Below are 19483 nucleotides of genomic sequence, written 5' to 3'. Positions count from 1 at the left end.
GTATAATACTAAAATTCCCTTTTACATTACATATATCTATGTGAAAAACAGGTCTGGTCATTAAGTTTTATCTCAGTAAAAACCACAAAATATAGCAAATACAAAATTATGTTTTATCTGAGCGTTCCAGAAAAATATTTGAACATGAATTAAAATGTAATTTTTTGATAGATATCAAGAAAACAACACGGAGTGTTACAAAAAATATGATGCAACTTCACTGTTGTATCCGCTCAAAAGAAGCCGTACAAAAATGGTAATAATGAATTATTATTTTTAAAGTACAACTTTATTAAATATATATATATTTTTTTGTCCATATATATTTTCCAATGTTGCCTGTTTTATAATTATAAACACAAAACACATGAGGGATGTGTCTTATGTGTAGAAACTTCATAGCATCACATGATGTGGGATCAATTCAAATACGTTTTGAGTACAATTTGTTTACATTTTTAACACTTACAATAAGTTGCATATTTGCATATATCATTTGAAATTCTTCATATCCATATGTTTACACATGCATTAAGATGAATGATTTCTGTTGCCCATTCCAAAAGTAGACTTTGTAATAAAAAAGTTATTTAAATCCTAAGTGAACAATGTGTGTTTTCAAGTATAGTTTATCTCTTATTGTTTTGATAGAGCATGTTTAAATAAGCGTATAACCACAGAGTGGAAACTTAAAAAGTAAAAAGAGCTGACCAGCTCTGGTCGCTGTGAGACATCTGGGAGGTTCACACAGAGGCTGAGGTGCAGGTGGATGTATTTGGGGATATCTATGGTTACTTATCTCCAAGGTTGCTTTATTTTTCCCACCTACTTTTCCTGGCTGCGCTGCGAACGTTACGCAACACGCCTGAGGTCTGTTATAGCAGTATATAAGCAGGAGCAGGTGTCTGAACCTCTCTGAAGACAGTCACCATGAAGTTTGTGATCCTGGCTTTGTTTGTTGCTGGTGGTAAGATCCTTCACTCCGTTTGCTTTGCTACATTAACCAGGACACATTCCTTTACATATGAAGCATTGAGTTTATTGAGCTTAACAGAATCACATTCAAATGCTTGGAAATAATGTTTTTGCTATAAAGGTGTCTAAAGCTCAGTCAGTCTTCCCTTAATGAGTTAATTTATCAATCACCATATTCTGCTCTGATGTCTCTCAGCCTACGGGTGCGGCCTGCCCACATTCCCCCCCACCGTCACCAGGGTGGTTGGTGGAGAAGATGTCCGTGAGCACAGCTGGCCCTGGCAGGTAAAATCTTTCAGATCGTCTCTAAATTCTGTCTTCTGTCCGTTTCCTAAAGTCATAAAACGTTAATGTGCCGTCGTTGTCTTATCCCCCCTCAGGTGTCTCTGCAGTACAAGAGTGGCAGCAACTTCTACCACACATGCGGTGGCACTCTGATTTCCAGCCAGTGGGTCCTCACTGCTGCTCACTGCATCGGGTATGACTGCAACAAGTTTTAGAAATGTGAACTAGGAAGGTTTAGACAGAGATAGAGACCTGTGGTGGACAGGGTGTTTGTCATACATGGTGATAGAGGCAGCACAGAAAGATTTATAGTTTAAAAGAAATATATGTGAGTAAAATTGATTACTTTAGCCGTTATTGAACAGTTTAAGGAAAAAGCTATTTTGTTGATGTCAGAAATTAATAATTGATGAAGTTGTTATGGTGGCGGTAATCGAGGTAATTGTATTGGTACTTGTAACGTTTTTATAAAAAGTTGTGATTTTTAATTACTTTTATTTAATTTGTTTTGTGGCTGAGCAGCAGTCGCACCTACAGAGTCTACATGGGAAAACACAACCTGAAGAACGACGAGTCTGGTTCCATCGCCATCAGCCCCGCCAAGATCGTCGTCCACGAGAACTGGGACTCCTACAGAATTCGGTGGGCTCAGTCATAGTAACAATATATCACAATATGGCTAAGTGGTGTTCTGCTGTTTCTAAATGTGTTTCTATTCATTGCTCCAGTAACGACATTGCCCTGATCAAACTGGCGACTCCCGTCACCTTCTCTGATGCCGTCATGGCCGCCTGTCTTCCCAACGCTGGTGACATCCAGGCTCATGGAGCTCCATGCTACGTCACTGGTTGGGGACGTCTCTGGAGTAAGTTACATCATTTATAAAAAAAAGTAGAACAATATTAAACAACAGAATAAGTGTAAGGAGATGGAACAGCAATATGTAAGCAGAAGAAAACAGCTGTCAACCAAGGCTGGAAACAGTAAGTTCTTGTAATATCAGTAAAGTTTTAAATTCTCCTGTTAAATTTAATTTTTATCCCAGGACTCAAGAGGTTAATCATCAACTGAAATGTCATTGGCCATGAAATTTACCAGGACTGAGGGGACTTTAACTTCCCCTCAATTTCCCAATAATCAAAAAAATAAATGTTACAATTTTGGCCACAGTAAACAGACGTAATCTATAAACTCTGTTCATCCTGGAAAAACATAATAATCCATGAAAAAACTTGGTTTAAAACGAGTAAACGTTTCAAGTGAATTTTGCACGAGACTTTACCTTGAATGAAGTGGTCTTGACTGTGAATTCCCTGTTCTTGTGTAAAGCTGGAGGTCCCATCGCTGACATCATGCAGCAGGCCCTCCTCCCTGTGGTCGGACAGGCCACCTGCACCAAGCCCGACTGGTGGGGCAGCCTGGTCACCAACAACATGGTCTGTGCTGGAGGAGCAGGAGACCTGGCCAGCTGCAATGTGAGTCACACTCATTTAACATTTTTACAAACTTATGTCAAAAAAAAGGTCCAGCCTTAAAATGAAAAGCACAGCTAAACATTGCATCATTAAGATTTAGATCTACAAATATTTATTTTTCTGAAAGCATTTTCCATCATGTGTCATCGGAACATTTGTTGTCGCCGTGTAGGGAGACTCTGGCGGTCCCCTGAACTGTGAGAGTCCTGATGGCTCCTGGGAAGTCCACGGTGTGGTGAGCTTCGGCTCAAGCATGGGCTGCAACTACCCCAAGAAGCCCTCTGTCTTCACCAGGGTCAGCGCCTACATCCCCTGGATCAACAACGTGAGTGGGAAAGCATTGAATATTAGAATATTTCTCCAAAGATTTCATCATACATTAAAGATGGTTTTGTTTCTTTTTGGCACATGCTAAAATGGTTAAAACTTTGTCCCCATCTTGAGATAATTTACTGGTTTACCGGCTTCATGGACAAATCAAACAACAGGAGTTTTTTAAAACTACTTAAGGGCATTTGTTTCTTTATTAAATGGCTCCTGATGTTCAAAATCTGAGAAATGGTTTGATATGAAATCCAGCAACTCTCCATAAATAATTTACTGGAATTATACAAAGTATAAAATATTAATCAAATTTTTTAATTTAAACCTTCAGTTTTGGTAGCAGAGGAATAGTAAGTGTACATTTTGTGATAAAGAGGTGCTGTAATGCTTTATTTTAAATATTGTCTTTATTCTTTCTTTTTACAGGTGATGACCACATACTAAATATGTTCGACTATTTTGTGTCATTGTTGCTGGTTGCACTTGATCATCAAATACAGAATGTATACGGTAACACGGTGTCCTTTGTTATTTGTGCTTTAGACAAAGAAAACATCACTCACTAAAATGTGTATGTTATGTATTAACATGTGAACACTCATTATTGCTATATTCACAGAACATAATTACATTACATTACATAATAAGCATTTCATTAAGAATCAATATGCTACCAGTGACAGAGCCTCCATGCATGTCTCTGTCCCTGTTTCATTTTTTCACAGGGCCTTCTCCATCGCTGCCCCAAAACTCTAGAACTCCCTCCCTCCCATCATCAGACTATCCCCCTCAATAGAAGTTTTCAACAAAAGTAAACTGAAAAAACTGTTTTTATGTTTTTATTTGTTAGATTTTCAATGTTCCTAAATTGTTCTTGTTGTTATTGTTATTACTGGTAGTGGTGATGGTAGTGACAATAATAATGACAAGGTTTTTTTGTCTTGTTTTTAATTTCACTGTTATTTTTGTGTTGTAAAGAACTTTGGATCAACAATACTCATTTAAAGTGCTTTATAAATCAAGTTGAATTTTAAATTTATTCTTATGTTTTCATGATATAAAGAATAAAAGAAAAATAAATACTTACAGCATGAGTCCAAATCTCACAACACAATCCACCTTAGGAAGCTTTGACTCAGGCCACAACACCCTTAATGTTTGTCATGTCACACTTATATATTCACTGATCATGAGAGAAAAACATTGAAGCCTACAGTTTCTGAAATTTGTTTTTCTAAATGTTATTTACAGCTTTTTTTGTTTTTTGCAAAGCCAAAAATATGTCACTGTCCTTTAAGTGTATGAGGTTACAACAAAATAATTTAATAGCTGTATTTTAAGCTTCATTTAAAAGTAATGCCCTAGGGCTCACTGAAACATTTTGAAAGTTTCATCTGCACGTGCAGAAAAGGTGTTTGTGGAAGTAAGTTTGTGGACTTGCAGTTTCCTCTCTGTCCACTTGGGGAACACTGCTGCTGGACTGCGGTATTGCAGGTACACTATGGAGTAGCTGCAGCAGAAGAAGAAGTAATTAGACATCACGGTGCTCACCTGTTTGATGGAATGTCTCTGAGGAGTTTTTCTGACCTGCTGTAAGTTTATTAATTCTCTGTTTCTCTTTCATCTTCCTCATTATCAACTCATGTTTCTAGTTCATGACTCTTTCTACAGCCGCTCAGGAGAAGCTAATACGTTTAAACGGTCAATGCTAACAACAAACACTCTGAAAAAGGAAATGGTGGTAATAGCAATTATAAACTACATGTGTGAAGAGGTGTTAAATAAGTGTTTAAACACTTTAAACACATGAATACAACACTGTTCTGTCTTTAGTGTGTTCATGTGCGAACACAACCTCACTGGTGGAGGTCAAACCATCTGGGGACGTCAGTGAACTGTTGTCTGTGGCATTAGGGTGTGGGACTTGTAATTCATTCAGGTATACTAATTTATACAGGTGTATTTAAAATTAATGTAATGAAGTATTTGAAAGATTCATAATTATTAACAAAGTCCCACGGCTTTCCTTAAGGGTTGTCAAGTGGGTTTTAGAGTTTATGTTATGATGCAGTTAGAGGAGAGAGAGAGAGAGAATGAGTGTGGAACAGAAAGTTGTTTCTGAACCTACAGCAGCTGCAGAAGACTCAAGCACAAGGGCCACCACCATCATACTGATCAATTCTGGTTAAACCACCTAAAATCCATACGTCTAGATAATTACATTTAATGATTGAACATTTTAGTTTCCAGGAACTACACCAGGTCATCTTCATCCTTTCACTAATTATTTCATGTTCAAAAGGGGAGCTCAGTTATTCACTTATTTATTTCTGTTTACATGGAGGTTGTGAATAGGACGTTAACATTAAATTAAAGAAATTATATTGATCTCATAAAGGGTAATTCATGCGTGAGATCAGCTTTGTTCAAAAACAGACTCATTGATAAGTAACTTTAAAACGTTTACTATATACATTGTGTACATTTAATACATACATTTAATACATTTCAGTGAAAAGAGTGCATACAGATGTACTACTTATCTGTCCTTCATCTTTATAAAATAGCAGTTTATATAAACTGCACTGATAATCAGTTTCTTGTTAGTAAAATACAAGTGGAAATAGCTAACATTGTTTACTAAAGTCCTGGAGGATATGGCTTTTTAAAAGGCAACAGAGTGATGGAAACACCAAACCTAAAACTACTTTATTTCACATTATTTTCTGTACTCGCTCCCTTCTGGACCAGCCTCCCCTGGGAGCGTTCCAATACAGTTTTTATATATTACAGATTCTTTAGTCACAACCCCAATTACTGTCCTGTCTTGTACCTGGAAAGATCTCATTTATAACCATGATGTGAACAAAAACCACTGAGCCACTGTTTTGCTCCCAGGGCTCATTTGCATGTTAATTATCATTAGAAACCCAGGAAAACAAGTCATTGCTGTTAAATAAGCAACCTTATCTTTCATTTCTCCTCTGATGTTTTCAGACAGTGTCCGCTGTATCATTACTTACTCACAACCTCCATCATAACAGTGCATATTGTAATTTATCCAGTGACTTATGTGTTTTGGGCAAAATCTACAGTAAAGTGTGCCGCTTGTATTATTGAATTGAATCGTTTATCATGATGTTTTCATCTGGGTTGTTTGTTAATTAGTTGGCAAGATTGTGCAAAAACTACTGGACGGATCACCACTTTATGACACTTGGTGGAAGGATGCGGTGCGGTTTTGGGAAGGACCCATTCAATTTTGGTGAAAAAAATCAGGAAATAAGTGTTTGCAATATGGTGCATCAATATGGTGAAGGTATAGCTCTACTGAGTGCCATTCTAATAGAGACATGGTATTTAGATGGGAAAATAAGATGATGTAATGTAAAATTACTTATTAAACTACTGCTATTAAATTCATCTACAGTACTTTTTCAAAATCACATGACAACAGACTCTGCTCCAGGAAGATTCATTTAGAAAAAAATATTCATATGTCAAGGGTAAACTATTTATGAAATCATAAGAACCTCTACTAAACATAGACAAACCACACTGAGAAAGACAATCAGTGGTCATAAGATGAATACAACTAATGGGGTTATGGTAGTAAAGAGATTTATCATGGCAAATCGGAGACAGTAAAAACTAATTTGGATGTGTTGGCTCCACACAGACGACTTCTTTAGCTGTGATTGGTTTGTTGTTGACATTAAGCACAGGATTACTTCTGTTTGATTAAGTCTTAATAGGATGTCCTTAATTAAATAGTTTTCATTCTCTTTTAGTAAAATGTTCAAAATCAGTAATGACATTTTGGCACCTGACACAAGGCCTTTTACTGAAAACTGGCAGAGGTTCAGTGGTAACTTTCTCAGTGTGTCCTAGTATTGTTTTCTTTTGCCACAAGATGGCGACACATAACTATTTTGCAGCTCCGTCAGAGGGATGATGTACTGTGGTATTTTCAGAGTAAGAGATGCTTCATACATTTCAACTGCGTTATAGACTAAAACATTGCATGTTACCTGAAATGATAATATCTGTGTTTAAATGTAGGATTTCGTTTTTTTTATGTTATTGAGGCTTCAAGGTAATACTTATTATTTATTTCATTGGAGATGTGTACAAACCCTTATAAAATACAACCATGCACAAAAGACATCTATGTTAGATGGTTGCTGCTGGATGAAATTTAATTTCATAACCGAATCGACTCTGTTTGACTTTATATCTATAAAATGCCAGTATATTTTTTTATGGTGAAAGAGAGGTTCTTTCTTGCTCATTTCAGCTAACTGCTCTGACGGCCAGGATTATTAAATGTATGATGCTGTCAGTGGGTACACGGAAATAATTTTGTCAGTAAATCTGCATTGTTATTGAAAACATCTTTGATATGAAACGGCCTTTCTGGCGGCAATTTCTGGCAGAGCCCTGGACACCAGCAGGTGTGAGGTTTCCAGCGCATAAACTGAACCCAACAAGCAATAATGTTTAACAAATGTAACCTTTGAGCCTCTTCTGCACTGCGATGAGATGTTTTTGGCACTCCGCAGAATTCCTGGATGTCACTCTCTGACTCTGCTTTGACCCTTGTCCATCTGTTAGTATGTCCGGGGTTAGAGGGCTACTGAATACTACACATGTTGTTGGCCTCAGGGTGTGTGCAAAATGTTTTGGGTGTGAGACGGATGCTGTGATGGACTGTGAGGGTAGACATATGGCCCACGCATGGACCTTTTCAAGTTCAAGCACAGCTGAAACCAACTGTATGTGCATGTGCTTGTCTGTGCCACCCCGGTGCTAGTCGGGGCTTGTTGCCCGTGGCGGGTTCGCTGCTGGGAAATGGAGTTTAAACAAAGAACATGCAGGGCAGAAGCTGTTAAGTGGCCCCTCTGCACCGGCTCTGTCATTGCATATGACCAGTGTTTAGCACCACTTTGGTGCTCAAGAACATGATTTAAGTGCGCCAAGTGACAACCGCAGTGACTTCATGCCAGACATCTTCCAACTTGCCCGTAGCCCTTTCACTCGTGCACTCCAGGGTGTGCTAATCACCTCCTTCAAACAGGGCCATGAGATCACGGTCACATTTTTCTTGTTGTAAAAGACCAGTGCAAATGAAAAGAGCTACAGGTGTGATGTCAGGTTAGTGACATTCGCTGTGTTCACTTGTCACCTTCCTGACTTTGTACACTTTTCCGAACCAGATTATTGGCTGATGAGATCCCATTGTTACACTTCAGTAATTTATGGTTCCATGTTGAAGTTTTATTTGCTTTCATAGGCACGTGTGTAATTCCACTTTTTCCAAGTTCTTGTTTCATTGTTAGTTTTATTAAATGCACTACTCCTAACGTCTGATCTTTATTAGTTTCAGCGCCGCGCACATGGCCCTGGTGACACGTCTGCTATTACTTTTATCCAGTGATCCGTCTGTCAGAGACTTGGGTTTGGTCGTGGCGTGTGCTATTTTAGCAAGCACTGGTAAAGCAGTGGATAGTGGACATGCAAGAGAGTCAAACTCTGATATCAGCACAGGAGAAATGGACATTGAAAATATTAGCTTTGACTTACAGTTGTGCTGTTTAAGAAGAGGCACAGGAGGGCACTACTAAAATGTTACCGTCCAGGAGGAAAATGGTACCTTTTTATCGACATGGGTTTAGTGGCCTTGCTGATGTCATCATCACCTTGTGAGTGTGTGTGTGTGTATGTGTGTGTGCAATGAGGCAGACTCTTCCCGTGTGGGCATCATGGGACAAAGTAGTCTTTATGCAGTGTGCCGAGCTCTAAGGCAGAAACATTGTTGAGCAGTAAAACATTCGGTAACCAAAACCACATGTTCCAGAGTGGAGGACAGGCAAACACAGGCAGCCTCTAGCAGCTCCACATCAGGAGTTGGTGCCCTATCATCGGGGGCTCAGGGGCTCCTTTTTGACTCCAACGCAACACTCTCGCTCGACGTCGTGCATTTTATGTGTATCAGGAAACTCAAATGGGGAACAGATTGTCCCTGACACAACTGCTGCAGGAGATGGGTGTGTAAGGAGCAGGTTTGTCCTGACACATTTTAAATACAACCGAACATGCCACTTGCTCCTGAATATTTTTTTTTTAAAATAATTGCTTCAACAGATGTTTTAAAGAAAGGTGCAAAAGGTAATTATCAATTGGTGTAACATATGTGGATGGTAAAAGTAAGTCTCTTTGCCAATAGCCCATGGCCTTCAGACACTTATAGAGCATGTCTAACATCACTGTCAATCAGCCAAATACGTAGAATAACTGCATCAAGGAAACTGCATCGAGAAAATAAATCTAGAAAAAGGAGTATCTTGAAGTGGGAGATGGGCTCCATGATCAAACTTGGATATAAATCCCAACTGAGTGGGACAAAACCAAATCAGCAGGGAGAGACTAAGCTGAAGTTTCTCAACATTTCTCTGTCAAATGAAGTAAAGTTGTTGAATGTTCTTCCAGCAAAGATCATAAAAGCAAAAAAACATTTTTTCCATCGCTTCTTCTTTGCATGATTAGACGTTTACTTTATTCCCTCTATAACCTCAGTGGGTGACTGTTACCAGAGCTATTGTGTTTTCTTAATGGTGGCCGTCTAAATTATTGGAAAACTTGTCAGTTGTGGTGTTTTCCTCCATAAAACTTCTGTGCAGGCTGGAGCTGCTGATGCACTTCTGTTGTTCAGTGTTGTGTTTCCATTCTTCCACCAGTCCAATAAAATTTTACAATTCCCTCTCAGAGCCCTAACTGAACGTGCACGGTGGTAATTAGCAAGTTGGTAGGAGTTAATTTTTTTTAATTGATTCCCCACCCTTCTCAGATCATGAGGCGCTCTGTCTTGAGAGCTGCAGACCACCACCGGCTCGGCTAGGAGGTCAGCCATAATTAAAGGGACAGTGTGCCACATTAGCCATGCATGGAGTTGAGCCGGTAACAGAATTTAAATCAGTCAGCCCCCAAGGTTAAGGCTGAACCCTTGACCCAGACCCAGTGCTCCCATTTCCCTCTTCCCTTTAATGTTTGCTCATACCTGCTTCAACCGCCGTACTAATTCCTGAACAAAGACCAAACAAGGTCTCATTTAGTCGCTGTCTGTCTCGGCCGGTGTTTCTTTCCATTTCAGACCTATTAGATTTCACCTCCGCTGAGAATAGGAAACCAGTTGGCTGTAATCTACACAAGTTACATGTTGTTGTTTGGTTTTTATCCCTCCACCAAAGAGGTTATGTTTTCACCCCTGTTCATTTGTTTGTTGGTTTGTTGGTTTTGAAGCAAGACTGGAGAAAAACTACTGGGTTGATTCCTATGAAACTTGGTGGAAGGAACAAGTTTGGGTCAGGGAGCAGATCCAGGAATTTTTTTGGTCACTTTCTTTATCATTGAGTTGTCCAACATTTTTCTTAATTTCTCACAGAATAATTAATTGATCTTGATGAAACATATTTAGGTGACTGATATGTGTGTGTGCAATATGGTGCAGATCAAAATAAAATGTTGTGGATCTAGCTAATTTAAAATATGGTTAATAGTTGGACTGTTGGGCCTTGGTGGAGGAATGTGCCCTACTGATTCTAGTTTTTTAAGTTGTGTTTCCAGTTGCCATGTCAGTGTTTTGCTTGTCTGAGAGGAATGAGGTTAAATAGTAATTGTTACTTGCACTTCTGTGTATAAATTATAATGGTTAACAGCACACTAAGTATCAAGACTTCAGTCCATACCCATGGAACAAGCTGTTTTTGACCATGAGCCTTTGCAATTACGGTGCCATTGTAATTAATTAGTATTTGTTTGTATGTGTGTTTAACTGCTTCGTCTTAAAGCTGTAATAGTTTCTTTTGAAGTGCTGGAGCCGTGTGTCAGGGGCCATGTTTGTGTTATTGCAGATCCTCTGAGAGCCCATTGTTTGGAGACCTCACAGGTTCCTCCTAATCTAATTGGCCACGGATGTCCCGGCTCAGGACCTTTCTCCATGCTCTGGGGATTGACAGAGCTGTTCGGGGCTTGAAAAGTCACTTGTCCAAATACAGCCTTGTTTAATTACAGGAGGGGGATGCCTACATATCACTGCACAGAACAGAACACCCCCCCCCAAACCCAATAAATGCCCAGTCTAACTCTTTTCAGACTAGATATTCAACTCCACCTCTAAAAGAATCTCTATCCAAATAGGAACTGGATTTGAGTCTCCTCTCCTCCTTATCCCTAAGCCCTTAAGCAACGTCCACTTCTCCCCTGCTCACCTACGCTGTGCCAGTGACATACCTCCCATTGCTTCTCCATCCAATGTAAATACTTAGATCTTCCTTTGCTATTACTTACACTGAGCTTCCCTTTACTCCCACTGCCCCCACACCTACCCATCCCCAACCAATCCCTGACCACCTCAACCTCCACCTCTGTATTCTGAATTGCCAATCCCAATCTAATTTATGGAATATTTTGGAGGTAACTGTATATGGCGGCAGGGGAGATAACATCTCCAGGCCCCTGTGAAGGACAGGAACTCGGCAGTGTGTGCTTAATAACATAAACTGCTGAAAAAGGGCCCGGGCCGGTGCATTGGTAGAGGAGTAGGCCGGTGAGACGGATGGAGAGGGAGCAGAGAGAGGGGACCCAGTGTTCTGGGGTGGGGTGGGGGTAATTAAGACCATGTGAGCCTCCCCCAGTGGAGGGATTAGAGAAGAAACGGAACTCTCTCAGCCCCGAGATCGCTTCAATTAGATGCGCCCAGAGCAAGAGTAGAGGGGAGACAGGGAGGGCGAGAGATCGTCTTGGCCCGAAACGTCTGTACGAAGGAGGGAGGAAAGGTGAAAGAGATGTTGGGGGATATGTTCCCACCTCCTCCTTGTCTGCGTTGAAGTCTGGACTGTCAGGGTCACGTCTGTGTGTCACAGTGCAGAGGTTCCACATCACAAGGGTTAACATGCAATGACAGCATCACTTCTGGCCTATTATCCTTTTTTTTTCTGTTTAAACCTGAGTTCATGGGGAAGTTGGCGAGTGCTCTCTTTCCAGTGATGCCCTGTCCACTGGCTCAGATGAGGGTTAAGTGCCTTGATCAAGGGAAAAAGAACAGACTTCTATTGGCTCAAACTCACTTCTCAGCTGTTACCATAGGAGCAGAGAAAGGAAACGTATTTGTAATTCAATAATAATAAATGATATATTCATAACTACTATGATTCTTTTTTATTCTCAGTAATTTGTTATTTTCATCATCATTTTAGATTCACTCCGTTGATTTTAATTCAATTAGATGAGATTGTTGTAAAATATCATGATATTATGATAACAATATACATGTAGAGTATGGCTCTGCAATAAAAAGTCTAATTGTCACAGTATAATTTTCATCAATAGCAATATGAAAAAATCAAAGATATAATGTTTATGCATTGTGCAGGCACAGTGAGGTGTAACGCATAATATATCCAACTTAGATTTCTAAAATGTTTTGCCCATAAAGAAGAGTTCAAAACCCAAAATCCTGGTCATGCTGCCCGCTGTACACACAGAGAGTAACAACCAGTGGGTTTTCAACGTTTGCCTGAGGACCTGGATCCGGCCCATCATCATAGCTGTCACAAATCAATGCTGACGGGTTGTGAATTATTATTATGTACCTTGTCTGTCCGTGTTGTTCTAATAAAGTTCAAAATTAATAACCAAACTGAGAAGGTCAAATTTAAAAAGGTCATATGTGGAAAATGTGTAAGAAATTAGCTACAATAACCACGTGAAAAATTATATATTTAAGCTTTTCAATGTTCAATTGGTCGTAAAAAAATTATTAAAAAGATAATTTAAGTGGAGAACAGGAAAGCTAAAAATGTGAGCATGCTGTGATGTGTGGCGACTTGGAGGAACCCCCCCTTACAGTACAAATTAAGTTATTGTCTCAGTGAGTGGTGAAGGACTTGCAGAATACATCAGGTGTTTTAAACACTGATGTGGGAGAAGGTTGGTTGTATTGAACTGGATACACCTGGTGAAGTTTTCTTAGACGGCTGGATAATAAAATTACATATTTAATGTTGCAACATTTTGTCAATGTTAATATATGACATGAGCAGAAGCACATTTGATATCAGATAATATGAGTGCTCCAAATTCGGTTGATGGATTTCAAACCTCCTAGATGTTATGGATGGAGACGTACAAGGCATCACTTCATTCCTCGTTGTGCCGGTCCAGAGGGCTGCTGGGCTTCACTATGAAACACCACATCAGTCCCTCCTCTGTTTAGTTTTGTGTAGGCACAGCCACGCAGACGCCCTGATTGTTTAGGATTTTCTGTTTATTTTCACAGTCGCTAAATGTTTTAGAGAGAAGCCTTCACCGTAAAAGACTGACAGTCTGAAATCTCCATGTTATGCTTTCAGCATCATTTAACTCAAACTGAAGGCTTTACATGTGTATGCACCTTGTTTTCATTCTGTGTAGTGTGTCAGTCCACTTCAAGAGCTGATTCTTATGGACATTAGTTATTTTTCCAGAAGTCAAACTTTGCTTGATGAAGTGTTACGATACTTGGCTATTTATACATTTTTTGTTCCTGAACAGATATAAGATATATAGATTAAACCTTTAATGTAACAGTACGTTCACACCCAAATGCAAAGCGTATTTTTTGTGTGATGTGATTACATACAAAGTCAATGCAAAGATAAAAATAGGCATTGCGACGGACTCGCTAGACTCAAAAATCATATCATTCGCTTCACTAGATCGAGTTGAAATATTTTAACTCCAGTGAAAAATTTGTATGACTCAAAGTCACGAAAACCAATCAGTGCTGAGAATGAAACTGACCGGAGAGAGAGATCCTGGCGCCGAGCTAGCAGGTCATAAAACTGGCCACTGCTCGGGTTCTGTTTTTACTTTGTGTTCCTCGCGCAAATACCACAAGTAAACACAAATGATCCTGTGATCAAACTGGTGTGAATAATGCAACTTGAAAATCAGCTTTGGTTTTAGTTTCAACACATACAAATCAATACATGATCAAATCTGAATCATGAAAGGTTTACAAGTCTGGTTAATTTAGCTTTTGACTAGCTATACAATCACTCATGGTGCAACCAGGCCTAAACACAAATCAAGGATCAATCACACACCATTCACAAACTGCTAGAGCAGCCATCAGGGGCAATTTGGGATTCAGCATCTCACCTAATAACACTTTGGCATATGGACCGGAGGAGATCGAACCTTCTGGTTAGTGGACGGTGCTCCCTACCTCATAATCCACAGCCACCCGACTAGACATTTACCCGTCATTACTCGAACAAATATCTGACTTAAACAACCAACAATAACTAAATTAGTTTCAGGCCTGGGTGGTCCTATCTATGGTGATATATTGTGTGTGCCATGTGTAAAAGTCATGAAATGAACTTGTATAATAAAACTCAAACAGCCAAATCTTGGCAAACAAGCAATTTAACCACATCACCAACTGCAGCATGTTTACTCATTCGGGTCTGGCAGGTTATTTAGCCATTAGTTAAGTTACAAAGTAAACAAATACTGGAGAGCGAAAGTGTCTCTGTGTGTGTTTGTGTTTGTGTGTGTTTATGTTTCTAGACAGTCCTGCTCTTGTTCTTCAGAATCATGTCATATGATTTTTCCACTGCACGTGTTGTTGCAGTTGTGGGTTTGTTGCAGTTTGTTTTCAACAAGAACTCCAGCTCTCCACACTTCATCTCTTCTTGCTGAGTAGTTTGCAGCAGCGCAGCAGCTCATCTTCGGTGAAACTGGAAAACCGTAGTTCTTTATTGACTCACTGGGATTAACGCTGATAACTTGCTTCATTGTTTTGTCTCAAGGCCACAATGCTTCCACTGGCTTCCACTTGTAGTTTGTCCAGATTCCTCAGAGTTTCTCAGTGGCATGACGGCAGCTACAACTGATTGGCTTATATACCTCTGCCAATGAGGTTATGTTTGCATACTAGTTTATCTGTTTGTTTGCTTTTAGGCAAAGTTACGCAAAACTACCTGACGTATTAGCTTGAAACTTGGTGGAAGGATGTGGTATGGATCAGGGAAGGTGCATACCACTTTCTTTAACATTTTGAGATAGGGCGATTTTCTTGATTTCTCTGAAAATAATTCATGGATCTTGATTTGTGTGTGCAGTTTTTGTACATCTAAATGTGTACAAATATATCTAATTAATTAAGTTGGACCTTGGGGAAGGTATGCAGTCTACTGTTTGCTTTGTAGTTAATATGGCATCTTGTTGATAGACTGATTTACCTCTACAGTAGGAACACAACAGATTTACTTCACAAACTAAATGAATAAATAACAAAAATTGATATAAAGCCTGTGTCTTGCTCCAAAGGACAAAAGAGAAAAAAATTAGATCCAGTATTGATCATTTGCCCCCCTCCACCTTCACAGACACAGAGTGATTACCAATAGTTCAATCGTGTAAATCAACAACGGAAAAATCAGAGCTGGATGCAGCTTCACTGAAATCTGTTTGTCTTTTTGTTCTTTGAAAAATAATAATAGCTGCCAATCGTGAAAATGAAAAACTATCTAACGAGCCAAATTCTAACACCATTCAAAACACGTGTTCTGTTTTTATTATTTGTATATTCTGTGTTGAGTATAATTTACAGAGTTTACATTTCCCTCCCTGACTTGAAAGGACACAGTGGAGAGCTCCAAGTGTACCGGGTTAAAGGCCAGAGTCATCGTCAGCCTCTATAAGGTAATTACGTGTTTGTGTTTATAGCATGTTGACTCCCCACTCTGTCTCTCCTCTGCACTCCATCTTTCTGCTCAACTCCCCCACCTCCTCCTTTCCTCTGCTGCCTCTCTCCCTCTCTGTTCTTTGCACCAGTCGTCTCCCTCTGGGAAGAGGTGCCTGAGATGTTGGTTCGGCCATACATCTCTGTCAAAATCTCTATGAATAAATTAACCTTTTAAAGATTAGCCCACCCTAATACCTCAGGGTTTTTTAAACAGAAGAGTGGAGCCCCCTTCAGCCCCCACCCCCTGTTCTACGCCAAGCCTCACCAACTTGGTGCTAATAGTGGAACAAGAACTTTTAAAGGCACAGACCTTCTTTTTTTTTAATGGATTGTGAACAATGATTGTTTTCATTGTTTTACACTTATGTTTATTTGTATTTTACTATTATTTAATTTTATTTATTTAATTTACGAGTTACTTTAAAGAGGAAATAAATGTGTTCACCTTGAGGTAAGATTTAAACAGGTTCAGGACAAAAAAACTTATTTTATTATCGAATTTAATAAGGCAACGTGCCAATCTGCCAGATGTATCTCAGTTCAAACCAGGAGAGTGGTCCTGAATGCGGAGTGTGGATCCCAGTGTTTAGACTCAGAGCGATATGTTACATTTCTTACAAATTATATTAATGTAGCTCACACTTTTCATCCGTGATCCAATACTCTTATTGGTCATGACAGCATTTTACTCACCACCTTAGTAATGATGATTGCTCGGAAAACCTCATTGATGAGGTGAGGATACATACGTGGTCACAAAAGAGGGATTGAAAATAAACCCCTTTGTTTATTCCAGTTAATGTAACTTTATTCATGTTGAAGTGAAACCGAAAGTGAATAAGCAGCTCAGCAACAATTAGTAAATGTAAACAATAGGCAATTTTAGTTTTATTACAAATTTTAGTTTTAAATCACAAATATTTTGTATATGGGAAACTGGAGATTTTATCAGATCTGTTGGAATCTGTTCTGTAAAATTGTTTGATCAAAGAAAAAAAATTTAGAAAAATTAATATGCAGTACACTCTCCTGAACTGAAAATAACTGAATCATGACAATAATTTCACATACAATTACGCAGCGTAGTATGAATGGCATAATGGTGTACCATTTTAATGCCTTGCTGTAATTACACTCTACTTATAAGAAAAACCCATTAAAATCTCTGCTTTGACATAGACAATATACTTCCATTCCTTGTGTTTGTTATTGAAAAGGAGAAGAATCAGATTTTATAGACAATTTAAACTCTTGAGTTGAACGAGTTTATGTATGTTTCCTACAATCTGTTTCAACACAGCTCTGGGAGAAAGTCCAGTAGTTCTTGTTGTTCCTTTACATAAAAATGTCTCCTTGAGACCTGGAGTGAGATTCGGCCAAATGCAGGGAGCAGTTGGATCAGCGTCTCCCTGGCCTTTTTCACTGACTGGGGTTATTTAGATGAAGCACCTGGAGTTGCTCCAAGCACCCGTAGGCACTGAATGTATGTGACTGGGTGACTTAACTGGTATGTTGCGTGCAATTTGAGGCCCAGATATTATGTATTTTTAACAGATTTGCAAAATTCTTGACTATAATGACAACTGCTGAAAGGAAATGTACTCCCTCCACTGCAGAACAAGACATTTTGTCATTGTTTTGGAAATGTGAAAAATTATGTCTTGCTGAAAAGCATTTTTTTTTATTTTTTCACAAAAACATAACAGTGGTCTCTTGTTGGCAATTGGGCCAGACCCATCCACCTTGGTTTTTCAAACAAGTCAGGATAATTATGATGAACAGGTTTTAGGTTGAAATTCCTTCGAAAATAAACTATTCTTGACTGAGAGAATATGACATGTATTGGCTATGTCACTGGTTTTAGGTTTCACTCTCAAGGCAGGCAGAGGCGTCTCCTGGACTTCCTGAGCTCTAACTTGTGCCAACTCATGTACTGGAGGACTGGAGGTCCCCTCCTCCTTTTATTTTGTGAGGGAGGAAGGGTTGAAGGACAAGAGTTTCTCCATTCCACCAGTCCTCCTGGTCCTCGGTCTCCCCTGTTCAACCTCATCGCTCAATCTTCGTTTAGCCCCTGACATGTTTTAGCCCAGCACTCCTGGGCTAATTTATGTCTGTAAAGACAAGCTTGGCAAAGGGGAGCTTCCAGTGAAATGCCACTGCCTGAGCCACTGACCCACACTGCGGCAAAGTGGCTAATTTAATTTCTTTTAGATGGAAGGAGGAAGCGGTAATGTCTCTACTACCACAAAAACAAAAAGAAACATCTACCATCTCGGAAAATTGGTGGCTACGCAGATGCTCCCCTGGATGGTTTTTTCCCTGCCCCATGCAGACAACCTGTGAGGGTCAAGCGGGTCATGGTGACCTTTGCTGTGTACCTGCACTGGTTGACAATATATGGCTCCCTGATTCAGAAAACACATCCTCTTACTGTAGAAGGGCCAACGCAGCAGAACGCCGCCCAATTATCTTTGCTGGCCTCCAGACAAGTCTCGAGTGCCCTTGAGATTTATGGCCCAAATTCCCACGTCTAATGGTCAAGTAGAAGTTATTAACTTTTCAAAGTAAGTCTGTCTCCCATACCCACGTACCCGTGCCCCCCCCCCCCCCCATTCTTTTGTCTGCACAACCTTAGTTTTACTGCCTGATTAACAGCTGCTCTACAGGTCAAGGGATTTGGATAAAAAATACATATAACTGTGATTCCATGTCTCTGATGTTGTTTTATGATACAGTAATAGTGTTTCAGCGTTTGTCAATATTCATCAAGTGTAGGCTAGAGAAACCAGACATGGATTATTGCCTTGTTCCCGACTCAGACGAGTTAAAGGAACTGCTCCGTATGGGTTGAGAGACAGTTCCTGATTTCTCTCAGTAGGAGGCCCCAGAGTTCACGGAATGCCAATGTCTCTTACCACGCCGCAGAGCACAGCCCATCTTTTGGTCTGCCGCCCCTATACTGCCAGAGCCACAGCGGCAGCAGCAGTCCACATATGGAAATGCTTGATTTGATATAGTGTCATTTTACTTTGCAGAAATGAGTATATGCATGTTCCCCCCCCCCCTTTCTGCAACCCGCCACCACTGTAACCCGTGGGGTGTGAAATGCGATCCAGGGTTACTACCACTGCTGTTAAAAAAAGAACGAGCCCTTTATTAAATGATTATCAAGTGACACTAAAAGATTATGGATTGGACCTTGAATATATTCTTTCACTGTGAGAATCAGTCACTATATACTTGGTAAAAGTACAGTATGTCTTGTTAAGCTCGCATTATGATACGTAAAACATGTGACCACTGGACTTTCCCCTTGGGTTAGGGTTGGGGTTCTCAGACACCTCAGCATGTTGCAGAAATGTTGAACAACACTGGAAAAAAATTCTTACATTCATCAAGATCGGCTAAAGTCTTTTTACAGGAAATTCCATACATGCCGCTAAAGTTCTGTGTTAGTTCTGGCATTTTACAGAATTTGGCATTTGTGGTTTCAATTTTTAATTCTATGGTTGTTAATAAAAATTAATATCATCGGCGATATGATTTGGTAAATCAGTCAATTGTCTTTATATTCCTTCAGACATAAATTATTCTCATGTAGATCATTCTATGTGAATCAAGTCACATGTAT

At 39.6% G+C, this 19483-nt stretch overlaps 1 protein-coding gene and 1 long non-coding RNA gene across 2 annotated transcripts in view; both read left to right on the top strand.

Moving 5' to 3' along the window:
* Positions 1-887: 887 nt before the first annotated feature.
* On the top strand, positions 888-3571 carry ela2 (elastase 2). Its single transcript, XM_034590652.1, has 8 exons — positions 888-967; positions 1172-1260; positions 1356-1453; positions 1783-1902; positions 1989-2125; positions 2590-2735; positions 2908-3060; positions 3486-3571. The coding sequence occupies exons 1-8, from the start codon at positions 931-933 to the stop codon at positions 3501-3503; spliced, it is 798 nt and encodes a 265-aa protein (XP_034446543.1). The 5' UTR covers positions 888-930; the 3' UTR covers positions 3504-3571.
* Positions 3572-4550: 979 nt separating this feature from the next.
* Positions 4551-19483, top strand: part of LOC117764590 — a 28103-nt gene continuing 13170 nt past the window's right edge. The window contains exons 1-2 of the long non-coding RNA XR_004614412.1: positions 4551-4651; positions 15747-15809. This is a non-coding gene — a long non-coding RNA (uncharacterized LOC117764590). The remainder of the gene's footprint in view (positions 4652-15746; positions 15810-19483) is intronic.

The sequence above is a fragment of the Hippoglossus hippoglossus genome, chromosome 7 (genome assembly GCF_009819705.1).
Source record: "Hippoglossus hippoglossus isolate fHipHip1 chromosome 7, fHipHip1.pri, whole genome shotgun sequence".
Classification (NCBI taxonomy): Eukaryota; Metazoa; Chordata; class Actinopteri; order Pleuronectiformes; family Pleuronectidae; genus Hippoglossus; species Hippoglossus hippoglossus.
Note: the sequence above shows the minus strand (reverse complement) of the source record. Positions and strands in the feature narration are given on the sequence as shown.

Bases quoted from the DNA above. Each gene is read 5' to 3' on its own strand.
- ela2 (XM_034590652.1), top strand. From the start codon at position 931: ATGAAGTTTGTGATCCTGGCTTTGTTTGTTGCTGGTG. The intron at 2,126-2,589 runs GTAAGTTACATC...TCTTGTGTAAAG, and splicing joins TGGTTGGGGACGTCTCTGGA to CTGGAGGTCCCATCGCTGAC. The intron at 2,736-2,907 runs GTGAGTCACACT...GTCGCCGTGTAG, and splicing joins GAGACCTGGCCAGCTGCAAT to GGAGACTCTGGCGGTCCCCT.